The 22,444-nt window shown below is 41.0% G+C and overlaps 1 protein-coding gene and 1 long non-coding RNA gene across 2 annotated transcripts in view; one reads left to right on the top strand and one right to left on the bottom strand.

Moving 5' to 3' along the window:
- LOC137503105 (uncharacterized) overlaps positions 1–17,831 on the bottom strand; it is a 229,468-nt gene extending 211,637 nt beyond the window's left edge. Inside the window, exon 1 of the mRNA XM_068230558.1 lies at positions 17,444–17,831. Within this exon, the coding sequence (XP_068086659.1) occupies positions 17,444–17,527 (84 nt within the window). The 5' untranslated portion in view covers positions 17,528–17,831. The remainder of the gene's footprint in view (positions 1–17,443) is intronic.
- Positions 17,832–18,054: 223 nt separating this feature from the next.
- The window catches only part of LOC136886139 (uncharacterized), an 84,155-nt gene continuing 79,765 nt past the window's right edge, over positions 18,055–22,444 (top strand). Inside the window, exon 1 of the long non-coding RNA XR_010861710.2 lies at positions 18,055–18,892. This is a non-coding gene — a long non-coding RNA (uncharacterized lncRNA). The remainder of the gene's footprint in view (positions 18,893–22,444) is intronic.

Below are 22,444 nucleotides of genomic sequence, written 5' to 3'. Positions count from 1 at the left end.
CTAGTTTCAGCCAGCTAAAATGGAATAAAAATGTAATGTTTTATCCACTCCCCTAATCGCCGCTACTGACTGGCATATGCCAAACAATTTACATTTCCACCCTGCTGATTTCTACTCTGCCATTTTATATCTTTCAATACCTAAATAATCCATGTCTACTATGAGCAACAAAGGTGACAGATTACAGCCTTGTCAAACCCCTGTAATGACTTTAAACAAAGAACTCTACAATCAATTCTCACTGCAGTCCAATTATCAACATAAATGCCTTTGATTGCCCGTAATAACCTACCCCTTAGTAGCGGCTGCTCACAGGGACTGGCAGAGGGGCACTACTTTTTCACAGATTTCCATTCTTACTAAACATTCACAAGTAAATAAGTGCACACTATGTTTTTCTTAACTTGATATTTATTTATTTATTTATTTATTTATTTATTTATTTATTTATTTAATAAATGTGCCACCAACAGAGACACGCTCCAATTATAGGTGGCTTTTACAAATTATTTGAACAAATAACATAGAAATACCAAAAAGAAGAAAATGTGAAAACGCTATGTAAATGAGATGATAATACTCTGTATGAAATGGATGAAACAATATATCATATACAGAAGCCTGTTAATAAATCAAACAAAAATTTGTAACAAAATCATGTAAAATTATACATATTGAAACGGGAATGCCCTGCGAGCATTCACGTTCATACTTTTCTTGAGAGGAACTCGCTAACACTCGACTGTATGCATTGGCAATAAGCAAAATCCAATAGAGTCACCATACTCCTACATTCTATGCATGAATTAATATGTTGGGAGGAGCCTTAAGTGATTTTTAATTTTTTCCTTCAAGTGTTTGAGATCTTTTACTCCAGCTTTTGTCCAAGTTAAGTCCAAATAACATGCACAGAAAACAGAATAAACTCATTATTTGACTCACAACCACACAAGCATTCATGTGGTAGTGGTGGTTGTGATTATTGTTTTCTTTTTCTTTCTTTTATCCTTTTTTACAATTTGTTTTACGTCGCACCAACACAGATCGTTCTTATGACAACACAACGGGATAGGAAAGGCCAAGGAGTGGGAAGAAAGTGGCCGTGGCCTTAGTTAAGGTACAGCCCCAGTATTTGCCTGATGTGAAAATGGGAAACCACGGTAAACCATCTTTAGGGCTGCTGACAGTGGGGCTTGAACCCACAATCTTCCGGATGCAAGCTCACAGCTGTGCACCCCTAACTGCATGGCCAACTCGCCCAGTGATTATTGTTTTAAGAGGAAGTACAACTAAGCAACCATCATTCTCTACATAACACTAATCAGAGAGGAAAAATGGAAGGGATCCAACACTTAGAAAAATGAAGATATCGGCCAAAGAAAGACAAGGGTCACGAAGGATGTGAAAATGAAGACTCCCTAGGCCTCGAGTGCTCTAATACCGTCAGGGTTGGAAAGAAACAAGTTTTGACTAAGGGTGGTCGGATAGGATAGATGAAAATTAGGAGCCTGACACGAGTAAGTGGAAGCAATGCCAGGACTCAGCTGAGGGCCCCTTGGTCGCCCAACCCACGCTCCGAAGTTAAGAGCCCCTGGGGCCCCTTTTAGTCGCCTCTTATGACAGGCAGGGGATACCATGTGTGTTATTCCACCACCCTCACCCACAGGGGGAAAGTATTCATGTTCTGTGTAAGTCTCTGACTGGGATTTATATTGCCCCACTTGTTCTAGTTTTCAGTGAGATGCTGTATCTGCACACTGCATACCACAAATTTAATTTGAACTACACTACACACTGAATATTATGTAACATGATATTGACTAATTTCATTAGCCAGCATAGCACACTTCTCAGACGACAGATTTGCATCACATGATTTGAAACAGATGTTGGAATCAATAACTTTGACCATTTTTGGTCTTAGATTGTTTCGTATTGACTAAGATCATGAAAAATGGCATGGTTAGTTGTTGGGTCCGCCCTCATCATGATCATCAGTTTTCCACTCGAGTTGCCCGGGTGTGGTTTACGAGCACTCTCTACTTCTGTCTGTCCATGTATCACTCTTCTCTCAAGATGACATCCCAGCTGACTCCTCTTGTTCCTATGTCCTCTTTCACTTGGTCCAGCCATCTCTTCCTAGGTCTTCCTACCGGTCGTTTTCCGGCCACAACTGTGTGTAGCCATTGTCTTGCTGTCCTTCTATCGTCCATTTGTTTGACATGGCTAAACCATTTCAAACAGGCCGTTGTCACTATTTATTATAAAATTCATAAGTTTACATAATTATTCCTCATACATGCTTTGAGACCGGGTCCACTCTCTTCGTCAGCAAACTTGACATCTCAAAACAAAATTAAACATATTCTTAGATCAACTAATACTAATTCTGTCTCTCTCTTTCTCTGTGTATGTATGGCCAAAAGTCATGGAAAGACATTGAATGTGATGTTAAAAATGAGTTGATCCTCCACGAGCCCTCAATACGGCGAGGCATTGACTCTACAACATGTTGGAATCATTCTGGAGGGATCTGGACCCACGCATCTTGCACTGCTACTCACAATTGGTCTTGGTCTTGTGTAGTTGGTGCGGGGTTCATGGAGCGTACACCAGTATTGACAGCACCCCATAAATGCTCAAATGGATTAAGATCGGGGGATCTGGAGTGCCGATCCATGGTCGTAACTTCACTGGCGTGCTCCTCCAACCACTGCATGCCACCACAGAGCGGTGACACGACATCTCCATCAGGGTACTCTAGGGTCACAAAGGGACGCAGATGGTCTGAAAGAATGTCCACTTAATGTACACCCAATAAGAGGAAGGGAGGTGGAAGCTGATCAAAAAGATCAGTGACATCATTTATGTTAAGAGGCTAGCCTGGTGGAAAATAAATATTACACACTGCTGCTCTGACAGGCAGCGGTACCCGCACCACAACTGCTTCCAGTGGGGTTCTTAGAGGAACCTCTTCGCTATAAGTATCAGAACGAGCAAAAATACCCATGTCCCTGCTCTCTGCAGCCGGACAATGCGGCCTAATTACGACCATGAGAATGCCGCCCAAACCAGAACTGAGTCACCTCCCAGCTGGACACAACCTTGTTGACAAGCAGGATCCATAGCTTCATCAAGCATACGCCACACTCTCACACACCCATCAGCTCGATACAACTGGAGCTGTGATTCATCGGACCATACCGCACGCCGCCACTGCTCCATGGCCCATTGCCAATGTTTGCAGGCCCATGCATATTGTTGAGCTCTGAGTTGACATGTCGGCAAAGCGGCATGAGTTGGTCATCGGCTGGTGAAGCCAATGCAGTGCAGTTGCCTTCTTACAGTCCTGGTAGAAATGGGTTTCTGACTCCCAAACTTCAACTGGGCGGTGATCTGACTCACAGTAGACCGTCGAGCAGCCAGTATGGCTCTGCGGAGGCAACATGATGTCTGTTTGTTAAACACCTGTGGTCTTCACGTGCAGTGGTTTACGCGGGTGGTAACATTCTCTCTGCGTTACTGAAGATCCACCGTGACACTGATGACCTCGGAAACCCGAATTTGGGTGTAATCTCCGCAATGCTATGACCCATGCACCATGATCATCCCACGTTCAAATTCGGTTAACTCGCGGCGTTGCCATCTTCACGGCACTGATGTCTGTGACAGACTGCTCGGCTACGCCGCAGCTAGCCGCAATGCTCAGGAGTTATACATGGCACTTTTCTAATGGGACACCCCTTCTTGTGACTTTTGGCCACTCAGTGTATATAGTTTCCTTCCCCCTATTAAGCATTATTAAGGAAACTTCTTAGAGAGAGAGAGAGTGTGTGCATGCGTTTGTTATAGTAATATTTTACGATTTTAACTATTTATGTTTTTAGTATAACTTACTATTAATAGATCTTAGAATACATAGAATTTTGTTTTGAGATTTTGAGTTGGGTAATGAAGAGAGTGGGCCAGCTCTCAAAACATATACAAGTAATAATTATGTAAATATACGAATTTTATAATAAATATTGACAGAGCGGACCCAACAACTAACCGTGGTATTTTTCACAGATGTTACACTTGGTGTGATAACCCTTCGTGTATTTCCGTTAGCAGAGGCTGGCTTCGCCAAAGCCCAAATCTCCTGTTCTATGCGTAAGAAATAGTAGGTTCTACTCGGGCAAAAAGTAAACTTACCAAAGAAAGAGTCAGCAGAAAAGGGCAGAAGCTCAGCAAGCTAGAGAAAGCAAACTACGCATCAGATGAAAACATTGCTCTACTAGCTGCAAACTGCGGCTAATACTAAAACTGTATGCATCATTGTTCTAACTGTCAGTACTTTTAAAACCATACAATAATAGATACTTAGCTGAAGGGACATGTGCCCCTCTGCCCTTTAGAGCCAGCCGCTACCCCTAATACCATAATTCCTCAGTACAGCTAACATATTTCCCGTAGTACTCTGTCATATGCCTTCTCTAGATCTATGGAAGAGAAACATAAATGTCTATTCCTCTCGTAGCTTCTTTTCAGTTACTGGAAATCTGATCTTGACAACCACTTTTTGATCTGAAACTACGCTAGTTTTTATGCGACTTACTCTCCGCCATTGATCCCACACTCCTTTCTCTATGAACACCTATGTGTACTATACTGTACGGATCAATGAACTTCTTAAGGATCATCACACGATCGACATGTTGGAAATTACATTGCTTGACTTAATTGTGTGGCATAGGACTAATAGGTGTTTTTAAAGAACACGACAAATATTTTATTGAAGTTATTACCTATAATTGTAAAAATGACGCATGTTATGTGCCCTTGTATATAAAGCACGATAGGTTTAACATGTATTTGCTCTGTGCACATTATTTTAATTCAACATTCAATGTGTGAAACTTCTCAAGTCTTTCACACAGTCAACGAGTTACAAAATACATCACAAGATTTGATTGTATGGCATAGGACTATTATGTGTTTCAAAACACGCCAAATTAATAATTAGATGAAATTGTTAATTTTATTTGTAAAAATTAAGTATGATGTTATGTATCTTTATTATGCACTTGCCCTTTTAGTGATTTAGGCTGATGTTGACATTTATACATGTCAAAACCAGATGTTGTAGACAACATCTTGTACAACTTACATTTGTATTGAAAAGGTGGAACTTTACTGGAATCTTAACTTTGTGATCTCAGTTCAATACCGAACCAAATAAAGTTTATAACTTTGAACAATGAAATGCCTCGATTATTGCATTCCTTCCTGTTCCCTTGCTTATAGAAAGGTGCTAATACTACTTTTGTTCAATCAAAAAGTGCCCTACATTCCATGCTAGCCTATTACCCTATGAAGCCATTTCATCTCTGCCTTCACTCTATATTTCAGGTCTAATTTTATATATTCCGGCTACTTTATGACAATATAAGTTTTTACCATTCTTGCCACTTATTTGAACATAATTTGACTGTCACCACTGTTTTCCTCCTGATAAATTACATTGTTCGGAACTTTATCAGAGAGACTTCCTTCAATCCTGAAAGATTTTCAAAATAATCCTTCCATTCTGTTCAGTGATTTCCTGGAATTTACAATGAGTTCACCTGATTTACTCAGAATACTTATTCATTTTCCTTTTCCCCCCTTTTCGAAGATTTTTATTACAGTCCAGTAAGGTTTCCCTGCTGATTGACCAAGCCTTTACTGGTTTTTACAGATATCTCCCCAACAATGATGTGTCTTGCTTTCACATGTGTCTTATTTTCACATTTTATAAAAGTTCAATTGTGCATTTTAATATACTGTTGTTGGGGTCAGTAATCTGACTATTGTCTCCCTCGTTGCCTTATGGTGTTTAAAAAATTTTAAAGTGGGGCCGCCTTCTGTTGCGTTGATCGGAAGAGGGGAACTTCTTGAGATAGGACGCGTTGCCAGAGAGATGATATAAATGTTGATTCCCATAGGGAACCTGAAATATTTGTCCTGAACAAGTAAATTTATAATACCAATATAGTTGGTCCGTTATTGGACATTATAAATTTTCCAGCTAACTCATTCCTGGTTGCCAGCATTTCGCCCCAGTGTGCTAAGTTGGCTCATCAATTGGTCAACAGCTTCCCTACCAAGATGCATGGATAATGCATACTGTGGAGGTAAATAAGAATAACGCTGCAGCTCAAATGTTTTCATTCCCCACTCTGAAGGGGTGGGGCAGGCCACCTAGAGGTTTACGCCCTCTCTCTGGCCAAGAGATGCGGACGGGTCGGGTAGAGGTGAGGGAAGAAGTAGGTGGGTAATTCGAAGTAAGGAATGAGGAGGTGTGTGCGTGGATATTATTATTTAAAGGAATGTGTGCAAGGATTGAAAATTCAGAGGAGAGTACAAGGGTGGGTGTTGAAAAGGTGAAGTGCAAAGTTGTGATAGAAGGACGAGAAGTTTAGAAGGTAGGCGAAGAATGTCTGATGAGGGCGGAGGTGGAGAAAAGTAACTGGGTGGGGGTGGAGGAAACCGCATATTTGGAGTAAGTGGAGGAGGATGAGGGGCAGGCCAGGGACGCCGACGTGGTGATGTGGGTCGAGTCAAAGGTTGGGGAGGTGAGCGGGAAGGTTCTACTCAATGGTGGCGACCGTGGAGATGGATTCCATGAGTGATGAGGCGCTGATTGTCTGCAGACGTCGGAAGTTGGAGGCACACGAAATATGTGGGTCCGTCAGCGTTTTGGATCCTGAACGCTCTCCGCACGGGGATCCCTGCCAGGCGAAGTTCGTGGGCGATAACCTCTGTTGGGAGATTCGGATCCACGCCGCAAACAACACAGCTGTAGATGGTATGCTGGTCTGTCGGCGGTGATGGTGGAGGTGGTGAGCATGCTGTATCTTGAACGGTGGCAATTTCCTCAGCAGGCTGCTGGTTTGTTGCATGTTGTTGAGTAAGGGAGGGTGGGATGGGGAAAGGAAACATCATAAGTGGAGAGGAATGGGACATAACGGTAGTAATTTGAGTAATAGTAGAGAAAGCATGGACAGAAGTGTTGGTGGTAGTTGTGATGGTAGAAGTGGTGGTGGTGACAGGGGGTTTGTAGGAAGAGAGCGATGTCAGAGGAGGCGGGAGTCCTTGGGGTAGTATGGGTGCGGCGAGGGGCTCAAAAGCGTTGTCAAAATATGATGGGCAACGTTCCACACGATGCGAAGAGAGGTCGAGGTACACACCGTCTTGGAGCAGTTGTTGTACGGCTTCTTCTGTTGGAACTTGAACGAGGATCCGACGAGTGGGAAGACAATTTTCCTGTACCCAAGATATGTTGGTGATCGGGTAGCTGTTCTTGCGGAAGTAGTGGAGAAGTTTTCATCCGAGTAGGTGAGCTCGACATTGTGAAGGATGCAGTTGATCATGGTGGTGATGGGAAGGCCGATTTCCTACTTGGCGTCAGCCGATATGCTTTTTTGACGCAGCTGGGTGTGTAAGTAAAGATGCGGCGTCACCCGGCCGAAAAAATGAAGTGGTGTTGGGTACGGAGTAATCCACCTTAGCGACGTGTGGTGCGATCAGCGATCGTTGCGAGAAGTGTCCGGTCCGTGGAGGTCACTGCGTAGGCTACTTGGAGCCACCAGCTGTGCCAATGGACTATGACAGACTTTGTCTCATTTTAAAAAACTGATGCCTGCTTGGCCATCAGATGATATAGATGTTGCTTCCCATAGAGAATCTGAAATATTTGTCCCAAAAGAGTAAATTTACGAGGACGGTTTGAAAAGTTCTCGGAATCACCGCTAGATGTCAGTGCTAGAGCAACAAGGTTCCCGCGCAATAATCACACATCCTTTGTGAGTGAACTTGTGGCGCGTCAGTGCTCTAGCTGCAGGGGTGTGGTAGTGTCGACTCTTTGTTGTTGTTGTTCCTGCGTAGTGATTTGTGACAATTGAAAAAACTGAGATTCGAGCAGTGATATACTTTGTAAAGAAAGGTATGAAAGCAAAGGAAATTCATGCCGACTTTCAGAACACACTGGGGGACTCTGCTCCTTCATTTTCAACTGTTGCCAAGTGGACCAGCGAGTTTAAATTTGATCGGGAGAGTTTGGATGATGATCAGAGTAGTGGACGGCCAAAAAGTGGTACGACCCCAGAATTTATCACAAAAGTGCATAAAATTGTCATGGAGGATCGTCAACTGAAAGTGCAGGAGATTGCTGAAGCTGTAGGGATGTCTTCTGAATGGGTATATTATATTATATTATATTTTAACCGAAGAATTGGGTATGAAAAAATTATCCGCAAGATCTTGACATTGGACAATAAACGCACCAGACTGGAAATGTCCGAACAAAGTCTGGCCCGTTTTCAACAAGATTTTTTGCGCCGGTTTGTGACTACAGATGAAACTTGAGTCCACTACTATACCCCAGAGACAAAACAGCAGTCAAAGCAGTGGAAATATGCTGATTCACCACCACCAAAGAAAGCAAAGGCAGTGCGTTCGGCCAGAAAGGTCATGGCCTCAGTTTTCTGGGATGCAAAAGGCATTCTGCTGATAGATTATCTTTCTACTGGCCAAACAATTACGGGGCAATACTATGCAAACCTCCTAGACCAACTACAGGAAAAGATACGCGAAACAAGGCCTGGTTTGGCAAGGAAAAAGGTCATCTTTCATCAGGACAACGCTCCGCCGCACACAAGTGTTATTGCCATGGCAAAACTTCATGAAGTGGGGTACAAATTGTTGCCACATCCACCTTATTCACCTGATTTGGCACCATCAGACTTTCATCTATTCCCCAAGTGCCAAGTGGACCAGCGAGTTTAAATTTGATCGGGAGAGTTTGGATGATGATCAGAGTAGTGGACGGCCAAAAAGTGGTACGACCCCAGAATTTATCACAAAAGTGCATAAAATTGTCATGGAGGATCGTCAACTGAAAGTGCAGGAGATTGCTGAAGCTGTAGGGATGTCTTCTGAATGGGTATATTATATTATATTATATTTTAACCGAAGAATTGGGTATGAAAAAATTATCCGCAAGATCTTGACATTGGACAATAAACGCACCAGACTGGAAATGTCCGAACAAAGTCTGGCCCGTTTTCAACAAGATTTTTTGCGCCGGTTTGTGACTACAGATGAAACTTGAGTCCACTACTATACCCCAGAGACAAAACAGCAGTCAAAGCAGTGGAAATATGCTGATTCACCACCACCAAAGAAAGCAAAGGCAGTGCGTTCGGCCAGAAAGGTCATGGCCTCAGTTTTCTGGGATGCAAAAGGCATTCTGCTGATAGATTATCTTTCTACTGGCCAAACAATTACGGGGCAATACTATGCAAACCTCCTAGACCAACTACAGGAAAAGATACGCGAAACAAGGCCTGGTTTGGCAAGGAAAAAGGTCATCTTTCATCAGGACAACGCTCCGCCGCACACAAGTGTTATTGCCATGGCAAAACTTCATGAAGTGGGGTACAAATTGTTGCCACATCCACCTTATTCACCTGATTTGGCACCATCAGACTTTCATCTATTCCCCAAGCTGAAAATTTTCCTCGGTGGACGGAGATTTTCTACAAGGGAAGAACTGACAGCCGAATTGGAGAGGTATTTTGCAGGCCTGGAGGAATCTCATTTTCGAGATGGGATCAAGGCATTGGAACATCGCTGGACCAAATGCATTAGTCTACAGGGAGACTATGTTGAAAAATAAAACCAGTTCCACCGAGGTAAGATACTTAATTCTAGTACATTCCGAGAACTTTTCAATCCACCTACAGATAATACCAATATAGCTGGTCCGTTATTGGACATTATAAATTTTCCAGCTAACTCATTCCTGATTGCCAGCATTTCACATCAGTGTGCTAAGTTGGGCACATCGGTTGGTAAATATCACACCTACCAATACGCATGGTTAGTACATACCGTGAAGTCGGCAAGCAAAGGAGCAAGGGGGACTTTCAATACATCAATTCTTATCTCATTACGGAGCAAATAAGGTCCAAGTTTTTGCTGAAAGAACAATCTCGAGAAGCCCCGCTCTTCCGATCTATGGAGCAGAAGGCAGTCTCATTTTAATATACTTTAAAAACCATAAGACAACAAGAGAGACAACAGTCAGATCACTGTCCACAACAACAGTATATTACGAGGGGGAGATCAAATATAAACAGGATTTTATTTTTTATTTAAATTCATTTATTGAAAAATATAAGGCAATTACAATTTATTTTTCCACATAGTTTCCTGCTTTGGAAAAGCATTTGTCCCAGCGTATGGGCAGCTTTTTGATGCCATCATCGTAAAAGGAACAGGGTCATGTCACAAGCCAGGCACACAAAGTCTTCCACACTCTCATCATCTTCAAATCATTGCCCTCCTAGAGCTTCTTTAAGCGGTCTGAACAAATGGAAATCGCAAGGCGATAAGTCCGGGCTGTAAGGAGGATGATCAGATCTTGCTGTAAGCCTATGACAGTCCTACAAATGTCTCAACTTCAGATTTTCGGTCGAAAGGTGAGGGACCCATCTAGAACATATTTTATGGAACTGTAGGTCATTTGTGATGATTGTTTGACAGCTCCCATAACTGATTCCGAGTTGTTCTGCAATTTTTGATACTCTCGCCTGTCGAGTCGTCACCAATAATGTCTTTAACTGCACAAATGTTTTCGTCTGTACTGCTTGTCCAAGGACGGCAATTGTGTTGCTGATTTCCACACGTTCTCGTCTTTCCTTGAACTTTTTATGCCATGCAAACATGCATCCTTGACAATGTTTGATCACCGAACTGTGCAGTCAATCTCCGGCACATTTTCGCCGCTGTAACTCCTTCACGCGCAAGAAATTTCTATAATTATGCATTGCACAGTGGAGGGGTGCACCTGTTGCTCCGAAATCGTGAGTGTTACTGACGAAATGGCAGTAAATATGTAACCACGCTCTCCCCACTCCTAATGATCCCATCTAAGTATAGCAGAAGCGCAGAGCCAGTTCTACCAACTGTTGATGTTCAGGAACTTAAATCCTGTTTATATTTGATTGACCTATGTATAAAGGCACAGTTGAACTTTTATATAAATGAACTTTTATAAAATGTGAAAATAATGTTTTGAGTGTTTTTATAAGTTGTAATGCATGTCAATCATAAAGGTTTTTACAGACAGAGCAACCTATGTTAGTTCAACAACGTTTACCAGGATTTTTTTAGCAATTTTAATCTTAGATATAGGAAAGCGGCTGAAGATGCCAATAAAAGTTAGGCAAAACATAACCCACAATTAGACATTGTAATATTATATATGCATTTAATAAAAATCACATAAAGTATTGAAAAGGTGGACTCTCAAGAGACACTCCTTCATAAAAACATAAAATGTTCAATACGGACCCAACTACGAGATTTATAAATGGTCTCGTTTTCGTAGACCTTTGATGGACTATCTGGGAATAATCCGTAGAGGCATCTGTACTACACGCAGTCATCAACAGAGAACGTCGGTCCCGACAGCTTCACGACATTTGGCAAAAGGTAATTTTGCGAACGACTACATTGAAGAAATGTAATGAAATACTGTACTTGTTAGTTCATTAAATATTGCGTTCTATCAATATTGCCACTCCTGTACTTACAGCCCTTGTATTATTCTTTGCTACAGTCTCCATGGCTCAGGCGGCAGCATGCTGGTCTCCCACCGCGGGATTCCATGGTTCAAATCGTCACTCCATGTGAGATTTGTGCTGGACAAAGTGAAGGTTGGGCAGCCTTTTCTCTGGGTACTCTGCTTTTCCCTGTCATCGTTCATTCAAGCAATACTCTTCAATATCAATCCCAGAGGAGTGCTACAGACTTCGGCAGCCAGCAAAATTCCTCACCGATAGATGGAGGCTTTGTTTCATTCTTGACCTGGTTGAATGGTTGGAAACAGGTTATGGATTTTCATTTCATTTTCACCATTCATTGCTACCATCGCTGTGTGGACTTCTACTTATATGTGCCTTGTAAATATAACTCCCTGCATTTGGAAGACTTAAATGCTTAAAGTTATTGATTGATTTTGGTCTTTTTCCTTTGTATTCTATGAAATGATTAATTCGTAGTCTGTTTCCTCTTCTAAAGGCCATTAACACAGTTTTAGTTTTGCTCCATCTGATTTCATTTTTGTAGGCTCAGCTTGCAGGTCTGTTAAAAGTTGTCTGTAACTTCTGAAGGGAAGTGGATAACAATACTATGTCGTCTGCATTCAAGCAGATGGAGACGTAACATGATAAAGCATGCCTGGAAGAAAACTACATTTCTAGCTAAATGTAATGTTTTTGATGTTCCTGACAATGTTATCTGAGACACTGAAGATTCGAGTTGTTCAAATTCCAACTGCACAAATGCATCATACATCCAATGTGCTTACTATCGTTTACATTTGTGCTTAATAGCAAAGACCCACAAGCATGTTTAGGTATATACGAGGGTTAATTTTTTACTAAGTTCCGATCAACTGTAGCTTTGTAAAGTTGAAGTGCCTGTTGAAATGCGCACGTGCGCAAGCCTTGGGCATGAGTCGACACCAGTTGCAGTCGTAACATCATTGCATATGGTTCAGTGTAATAATAATGTTATTGGCTTTATGTACCACTAACTACTCTTTTAAGGTTTTTCGGAGACACCAAGGTGCCGGAATTTAGTCCCGCAGGAGGTCTTTTACATGCCAGTAAATCTACCGACACGAGGCTGACGTATTTGAACACCTTCAAATAACACCGGACTGAGCCAGGATTGAACCTGTCAAGTTGAGGTCAGAAGGCCAGCGCCTCAACCATCTGAGCCATTCAGCCTGGCATGGTTCAGGGTGGGCAGTTAAAATGTTTCAGATAACTGAGCATCCTGCTGAATATGAAATAAGGTCTGTGATTCGATTTTTTTATAGCAAGGAACGTGTCAGCTGCAGACATTCATCGCCAGATATATGAGGTGTATGGCTCAAATCCAGCGAGTAACAGCAAGGTGCATAAATGAGTGAGATTCTTTTTTTTTTTTTTTTTTTGATATTTTGCTTTACGTCGCACTGACACAGATAGGTCTTATCGTGACGATGGGATAGGAAAGGCCTAGGAATGGGAAGGAGGCAACCCTGGCCTTAATTGAGGTACAGCCCCAGCATTTGCCTAGTGTGAAAATGGAAAACCATGGGAAACCATCTTCAGGGCTGCCGACAGTGGGATTCGAACCCACCATCTCCCAGATGTAAGCTCACAGCTGCGTGCTGCTAACCACATGGCCAACTCATCCGGTTGAGATTTTACAAGGATTGGTAGGGCAATGTCCCAGATGAACCGCGATCGGGCCGACTTTCTATAATCTCAGATGATTTGGTGCATGCAGTAAACACAAAAACCATGAAGACCATCATTTCACGTTTTCCACTTTATCACTGCAATTTCCATAAGTTACAAGGTCAGTACTATATAAAATCGTTTCTGACACCTTGCAGTTCAGAAAACTGTGCGGGCGATGGCTTCCCAGAATACTTACAAAACCAGAAGAATGGCTTGTGCTTTGACCTTTTTGTCCCGATACAGTAAGGAGTGAGACTGAATTTTGGACCACACTGATACAGGGGACGAAACATGGGTTTCGCATTTGACTCCCGAATTAAAGCACCAATCAATGAAATGGTGGAAGAGACCCAAACTTTCAAAGAATGAAGGTAATAATAATAATAATAATAATAATAATAATAATAATAATAATAATAATAATAATAATAATAATAATAATAATAATAATAATAATCGTATGGCAGACATCATGTGCAGACATTTCAATTTGACGCCATCTGGCTGTCTGCTCGTCAATTTCAACGTTCCGTTTTACTCTAGGCCCACTAGATGGCAGACCGAGTAAACCGGAACTCTCTTGGGCGTCTATGGCTGAGATTTAATGAATTTTGTCAGGTAAACACCAAATGTGTCACCAGAGATCTTTTACATGCCGACATCGTGCGACATGGAGGGTCGAATGGACCTTCTTCCGCCCTTCAAAAATCCGACTACCTCTGCCGGGTTTGAACCCACTATCTTGAGATCCGGAAGCCGACACTCTACCAATGTTATTGGTTTTACATCCCAGACACCGAAGTGCTGGAATTTTGTCTGCAGGACTTCTTTTATATGCAGTAAATTTAACAACACGAAACTGGCATATTTGAGCACCTTTAAATACAACCAGCCGAGCCAGAATAATTCCCACCAACTCGAGCTCAGAAGGCCAGCGCTCTACCCTCTGAGCTACTTGGTCTGGCAAAGAATGAAGGTATCGGTAAAATACAGGGAAGAGCATGGAAATAAAAGCCTCAGAAACCTAATACCATTGGGATCAGAAAAGACCATGAGTTGACCAAGGATGATTTATACAAAAAGATAAAAGCAAGGAGGCTGACACGAGTAAGTGGAATTAATACCAGACTCAGCTAGGGAAACTGCGGTTGCCAATACAACCCCCCTCCCCCCGCCTTTTAGTCACCTCTTATAGCATGCAGCCGATACTGTGGATGTATTCTGCAGTCGCCATCCACAGGGGTTAGGAAGAAGAAGATGATGATGATGATTTTAACAATGAAAATCTGAAATATTTCAGGGACCGTACTCAATCCCATTCCTGGAGGAAGACCCGTTTTGACAAAATTAATTATGCATTAAAATTAATGTTTTAATGACCCCATACCAATGGATATGATAATCTTTTGGGTTTTTGCTATGTCAAAGAATTAAACTGTGGGAATTCTTTATATTTCATAAAGCTTCCTATACAGTTTATTTCTCTGATAGGGCAAAATTCCACAATTTTATTAGGTCTATTAATAATTCCCTTTCCTTCTTTTTTCTAAAAAAAGAGTTGACAAGAAAGATGACAGCAGGTGCATAAGTAACCCAAAATACACCAGGCTCAGTAGGACCATGAACCAGCACACTAATGTAAGAAATGCTGTCTCCAAATACAGAGTAATAAATACATTACAAGATTGTGTGCAAATGCAAAAAGACCTCAACATTGTTGTGAGATGGACAGCAGGCAATGGTAAGATGATAAATGGGGTTAAAAGTCAGGTTGTGAGTTTCACTAATAGGGAAAGTCTGTGTTGTTGGGGTGAAAGTTCCTGTTCCTTATGGGGATCACTGTAAGTACCTAGGTGTTAATATAAGGAAAGATCTTTTGTTATTTGCTTTACGTTGCACCGACACAGATAGGTCTTACGGCGACGATGGGGTAGGAAAGCCCTAGGAATTGGAAGGAAGCGGCCGTGGCCTTAATTAAGGTACGGCCCCAGCATTTGCCTAGTGTGAAAATGGGAAACCACGGAAAACCATCTTCAGGGCTGCCGACAGTGGGGCTCGAACCCACGATCTCTCGATTACTGGATACTGACCACACTTAAGCGACTGCAGCTATCGAGCTCGGTAGATCTTTATTGGGGTAATCACATAAATGGTACTGTAAATCTCTGCTCATAGTTATGAGAGTATTTAGGGGGTTCTAGTAAGGATGTAAAGGAAAGGGCATATACATCTCTGGTAAGACCCTAATGTATGGGACTTCACCAGGATTACTTGATTCAAGAACTGGAAAAAATCCAAAGAAAAGCAGCTTGATTTGTTCTGAGTGATTTCTGACAAGAGAGTAGTGTTATGAAAATGTTACAAAGTTTGGGCTGGGAAGACTTAGGAAAAAGGAGACGAGCTGCTTGACTAAGTGGTATGTTGAATGAGTTAGCTGGAAAATTTATAATGTCCAATAACGGGCCAACTACATTGGTATTACAAATGGTATTACAAGTGGTATGTTCCGAGCTGTCAGTGGAGAGATGGTGTGGAATGACATCAGTAGACGAATATGTTTGAATGGTGTTTTTAAAAGTACAAAAAAAAAAAAAAAAAAAAAAATCACAAAATGAAGATAAAGTTGGAATTCAAGAAGACAAATTGCAGCAAATATTTGTTTATAGGAAGAGGAGTTAGGGACTGGAATAATTTACCAAGGGAGATGTTCAATAAATTTCCAAAATCTTTACAATTATTTAAGAAAATACTAGATTTAAAATATTTAAAAAAGTAGGGAATCTGCCACCTGGGCGGCTGCCCTAAAAGCAGATCAGTGGTGACCGATTGATATTCTACATATTTTTAATATTTTTTAATAAAAGGCTTTGCGAAAGGGAGAGCCTTGTTCTTGAAGAAGCTACGCTACCTATCTAAATACAGTTCATTGAGACTAATGCATTTGTAAACTGTGCTAAAAGGAATGCAGTAGGTACCATACTCTAAGTGTGCACGAAATGTCTATTGATATTAACTGACTTATGTAAATAATTTATCACCCAATGCACACTGTGTGCATTTCTCTTTAATACCGGTAATAATAAAAATATATTTTTTTATCTACTTAAATCTTGCAAAATGTGTAGACATCCATTCTCTCCTGAGATCACATAACATCACAGAAAGAAAAGCAAGTGAATTTAGGATGCACGTACAGAAGGGGTTAAAAGAATTAACTTTTCGAATATTGAACCAAGTACCTACAGGCCTACTTCAGCCTACAGTGTCATTATTTCTATTGTTTTCATTAATACAAGTTTCTGTGTGTGTTCTGAAGTAAGAATAATGTAGACTAATACAAAGAAATAATAATATCGTTGTTGTTTTATGGGATAGAACAACAGATTAACAGAGTACGTGTCCGCCTATGTGTCTTAATGGAAAATACAGGTCAGTGAATGATAATTCAGAAACTGAATATTGAATAATTCTTGTTTTCCTTGCATTACGTTAACTATTGTATTAATACCTGTAGCGCGACAGGCAGGTCTAAGGTATGCGTGTTGCAGTCATAGATATAAAAAAAAAAAAACAGGCTATGTAATACATCAGCAACAAGGTTGGTCATATGTATTGAAGTCAGACACCCCTTAGAAAACTACGCAAGCCTACACTATTAGCACCTCAAGTCCGAATTCTGGGATTATGTTTGGAGAAAACGGAAGAAAGTAATTTTCTTTAATCACTTATGGTTGACTAAGAATATAATTTACAGTTTTTACAAAGATCTCATTTCCATTTCATTCAAAACGCACACAAACGCGCGCGCGATATATTTCTATCTGCACCGATCTGCACAATATTCAAGCACCACGTTTCACTTAAGAATTCAAAATCATTGAGGTTATACTCTATTTAGGAAACCATAGCATATAGAAAGAAAAAACATACAATGCATACTGTATTTAAGGTTCTGTTTTCCTTGATTCCGAATCTTGACGGGGAGGAAATAGATTCACTACTTTAGCTCTCTCAACCGAGAATTATACACAAAGCACTCGACTAGAAATACATCTATATACCTTTTAGCGTCAGAATGGTAGCGAAATGTAACTAATTCCACCCTCGAGTAGTAAAAATACCTTATATTTCATGGACATGGAGAAAACTAATATCATGTCATTTTCTTCAAACATTTCTTTCCGCCACTGAGTTGTCAAAGGCATTGAACTTGAACAGTTGATCGGCGGTAAAAATAATTGAAAATCATATATATCTCCATTTCTTTGTTTGTTATAAAACACGTGCTACAAATCGCATGAGCTCTTGTGATAAGCAGTACAATGTTTAATACTTTTCTGGAACTTGCGTAGATATTTTATCGAGGACACTTTCCCTGAGCTGTGTGTCATGCAGTGCTGGTGCCTAGACAATTTGCTATAATTCCACAAAAAGCCCGCATATTTGCCTGAATGATACCAAATGTGTAGATCTGTGGTCAACTCGTGCTAGGAGTGTCTTAGAGCAAGACTTTTAGGAATAAAGTATTGATGTGGTGATTAATGCACTGATTGCGTGTCCTTGTTTATTTGCATGTGGCAACGCTGTAGTGAAACCCATGTGACACGAAGGAAACGTGACAGGGTGATGCTTTTGCCCGGGACCCCGGCCGGGTCGGCTGCGTAGCCTTTCTCCGGGTGAAACTTGATCATTCGGACGCAAAGATACTTCCAGGTAACTCTTCTCACGACTGTACATTTCCTTTACACTTCAGTGTACTTGTAGGTGCTCGTTTTTTGTATAAATATTGCTCTGAGACAGAATTTTCTTGAATTGTGTTAGTTGCTAGTAGTAGAGAGGGAGTGTGAACATTCAACGTACCAACCATAACACGAACACGCCCTATCCGCGTTACGTCACTGGGTGCAATGTGATTGGACGTTTCTGGATCCCAGACACGTGAACCGAGGAACCAGCAAGCATGGCTGTTGATGCGCAGTGGGCGAACGTTTTTTGCAGGATGAAAAGATCGATCATTTTTAACGACATTAGTTCAAGGAGTTCTCATGTTTTCCAGTGCATTTAGACGAAGATTTACATTGCTAGTTCGTAGTTTAAGTATTGGACTACATTCATGAACATTATATCTGGAATAATTGTAACTGCAGTCTATACACATTATTATGACAATTTTTGGTGGTTGCGTGGCGTGTTGGCGGTCCATAATTGCTCAGCCAATCATTGCAAGCAACCCTCTGTGACGTCACAAAGCGTCTGACGAATCATTGGCAGTTGTCGTTGGCAACCCAAACACTCGCGGCCGTGGCCGGGGTTGGCAAGGGCTGCTCGAAGCAGCCCTGTCTCGCGTGGTTGTTATTCGAACGCGGTATAACGGCAATTTTTTTTTTTGAGGCGAACTATAAGAGGAAAGAAAATCTAATCTAATATTTTGTGTGTGATCATGAAGGAGTGAAGACAAGGCGGGAGCCTGCATCCCAGATTAAGTAGAGCCATGAGTCTGGAGACGCTGCTTGAAGCTGCTCGTTATGTGGAGTTACAGGAGGCCCAGCGGCTGCAGAACTTGGCACGTGGTAAGCCTTTGTCACATGATTTTTATTTATTTATAAATTAAAGCATGGCACTACCAAAATTTGTTACAATCATCTGTTTGAGTTATGTTATATTGTTGTTTTCTCTGTTTAATTCATAAGGTCGTGTGTATTATTTTTGTATTGTAATGGCATTTATTAATATCGGCTCTTCACTTGTACGAACCTACCCCACTTTGTGGTGGAGGTGTGTAGGTAGACGTTGGAAGAAGTGAGGTTAAATACAGAAAATTAAGTATGTACTGCCCGCAGTTCGTATCCCTCCTTCTGTGGTTACCCATTGTTCTCGTGTAACGAAGGTAAAGTGGTAGCATGACGACGTGTCGTATCGATTGCCGTAACAGGGCTGGAGAGGGCCGTGCTGTGCCCTGGAGTGAGCACAACGGAAAACGCGTGGTAGTAAACAGGTGCGCAGAAAACACTTTCGCCCTAATAATTTATGTCCCACACCTACTGCAAAATATAATATATTTATTTATTGGGTGACAAGTCGTATTAGTGTGTATTAACTTCGTGTATTGCTGGACTGTATGTGTTATTATGAAATTAGAGGTGCGATTAAGGATAGTTTAGTTTGTATTAAGATAGTACATGAGATAGATCAATTTAAGATTAAGCCTGCGTTATATTGAAGCCTGTGAAGTATAGTTAAAATCTGGTATCCTGTTTGCTGCCCGCCCGCCCTGACATGCCTAAATTACGCGTGTGCGATCGTAGGCCCTGCAATGAGCTTGCCACCTGATGTCATAGACACGCAACGTTGCCAAATGGCAAGTTACAGTTTAAATGTCACCAAAATGCACGTGTAAGGCAATTTGTAAGTTGTGATCGTGTTATTGGTATTATCATTGGTTAATTGTACGTATGCACAATAGATCACGACTTGCTCAGTGTTTAGTATTGAAGGCGTGATTTTGTTTTCAACTGACTTGACGTCCGGAGGGCATGTCACAGTAATTCAGATCATGGATAATAGATGGCGAACGCTATTCGTATGGTACTCGTGGAAGATGGCGGGCTAAATTGCCGTATCGAATTGTTGCTATTTGAAGCACGTGTTCTTCGTCTCATTGATATTTATTGACAGTTTTTATTTCATATTCCAACTTGTGTATCATGTGCATATATCTCTATCTATCTGGTTAGTTTTTAATTTGGAAAATGTCTCTGGAGTGGATTTGGTAAGGAGTCCTTGGTACGTATAGTTGTAAACATCTTGCACGTTATTTCTGCACAATTTATTAAGTTGTTTGTTGTCGTATAACCAATTTTATAAAAAATAAGAAAAGTGTGAGGACTTGGAACTACCGTATTTAATATTGCCATGCAGAACGCGATTTTTAAAATGTTATTGATCAGTACGCATATTCCTTTTCCGTTTTGGTTCAGTCTTTTGTTGTAGTGAAATTATTTTAAATTAATTGGTACTGAACGTACGATTCTAAATTCTCCTACTTACGTGCACGAATCAAGTTATTAAGGACCGAGATATCATGAATCTGATTATGCTCTGAAGTTGTCAGAAACGTTAACATTGATGTTATCGTGTGCAGGCGTATGTCTTTTCTCCGGCTCTTGGCGGAGTTTATCATAAGTGTATGTAATATGTAAAGGATATTTAGGATGAAATTAGTACAACAGTAGTTACTGACACACTGTCAAAATGCTTGGATTTTACTTCCTCGAGGTTCATATCTAATGCTTTGATAAATATGAGTTCAAGATTGATGTGAAGATCTTGCGGAAGTCTGTAATTTCGCACGAGTTCATATCGGCAGTTAAGTTTCTGGTATTATTTCTCTTGAACGTTCTTTGTTAAGTGTTACTCGTATATCTCGGCGGATGATTCAATACCGATAACTATTATTCGGTAATAACGGTCCCAAAGTGAAACTTATCTCCTGAAACGGTTTCCCATATAGGACTTGTGGAATAAGATGGCTCTTCCTCTTCATATATTTCTTGGTGTATATCCTATAATGAAAACCTTGTTAAGTTAGGCCTATTACCTCTTTATCATCGGCTTCAACAAACCCGTTGCTCATCTACCCGACCATTCTAATCACCCCGTGGTGCATGGTAACCTCTCTTCGATTTTCTGCTCGCCCACAGATCTAATTCCTTCTTTGTGTGTTGAAACAGGATTCAGCCAGTCGTGGGCTAATGGATATTGCTATATGGAACAGCAAATCAGGTCATGATTCAAACATTGCGGCTGAGGAATTGATATCCTATTTCTACAGCTTACCAGGCAGGGTACTATTGTCTTGGAAGGAGGTCCTTTATAACCTGTATGAACTATAGGTCATTATGCCTTAATAGAAACGAGTTCAGTTAGAAAATAAATTTTACAATTAATAATGCAGTTACTAGTTCTACAGTTTTTGGAGATGCCAGGTATGCAATTAGTTATACGTTTTGTATGTATGTTCTGTATACAGTATTAGGAATAGTTAGCTCACTTTTGACATATAGCACATTGTGTCGGGGAGAGTTTTTCCCTCTGTGTGAGATTTACTTGATGTGAGGTCTAGTTAACACCCAGGAGGTGATTTTTATCATTTTGTATATTTTTATTCACTCATTCCGTCATACCTCTTGTAGACTCAAATGCTTTGGTTAGGGAATATCGCAAGGTCTGTAGAAATCAGTATCTACCAATCCATGGTGGTCTTGTGTACTTCCAGTCTACCAGGCTCTGATCAAGGTACCCACCTGTTTGTATTAAATTGTGACACTTGCGCAGAGATGGAATGTGCTGACATTTGCACGGAACGCCAAACGTGCCCAGAAATTCCTAACCATGGTATGTCAGTGACACTTGCATGGAGGTCCAAGGAGAGTTGGAAACCAGAAGCAGGGGAGGGGAATATGCACGCGATATACAGAAACCTTTATTCTGTAGATTTCATTGCTACAGTTGGTACCTAGTAGTGACAACTAGTGTTCCGTCATGAACTGGTGATAATTGTTCTACAGCTATGGAGCACACCAAGAAAAAGCCTTTGTTGATTTACACCGGACATCAGTACATTGTGGACTATACCAATAAAGATCAACTGACTTATTACTGCTTTTTTTTTAAAAAAGAAAAGTAAATGTAAAGGAATAATAATGGTTTATGTCCCACCAACTACTTTTACCGTTTTCGGGAACGCTGAGGTGCCGAAATGTTGTCCCAAAAGAGTTCCTATAAGTGCCGGTAAATCTACAGATACATGACTGACTTATTTGAGCACCTTTAAATACCAGCTGACTGAGCTAGGATCGAACCTGCCAACTTCGGCTCAGAAAGCCAGTGCCTTAAACGTCTGAGCCACTTAGCGCGGCTGTCAAGGAAGAATAACAAGAAAATGTAATATTGTTTTAAGCGAGGCAAGTCATATTTACAATCCGGATGAAGTGGCGAATGAAGTGAGAAAATGTGTAGCAAAAGAATGTGCGAGGAAAACAGAGTATTGTTTTCAACAATTTACACCAGGGAGGTATGACAGCTCTTCAATCGAGGCTATGATAAGTACTGTACTTGTCTAT

Source organism: Anabrus simplex, chromosome X, assembly GCF_040414725.1.
Source record: "Anabrus simplex isolate iqAnaSimp1 chromosome X, ASM4041472v1, whole genome shotgun sequence".
Lineage (NCBI taxonomy): Eukaryota > Metazoa > Arthropoda > Insecta > Orthoptera > Tettigoniidae > Anabrus > Anabrus simplex.
This window is presented reverse-complemented; position numbering and strand designations above follow the sequence as displayed.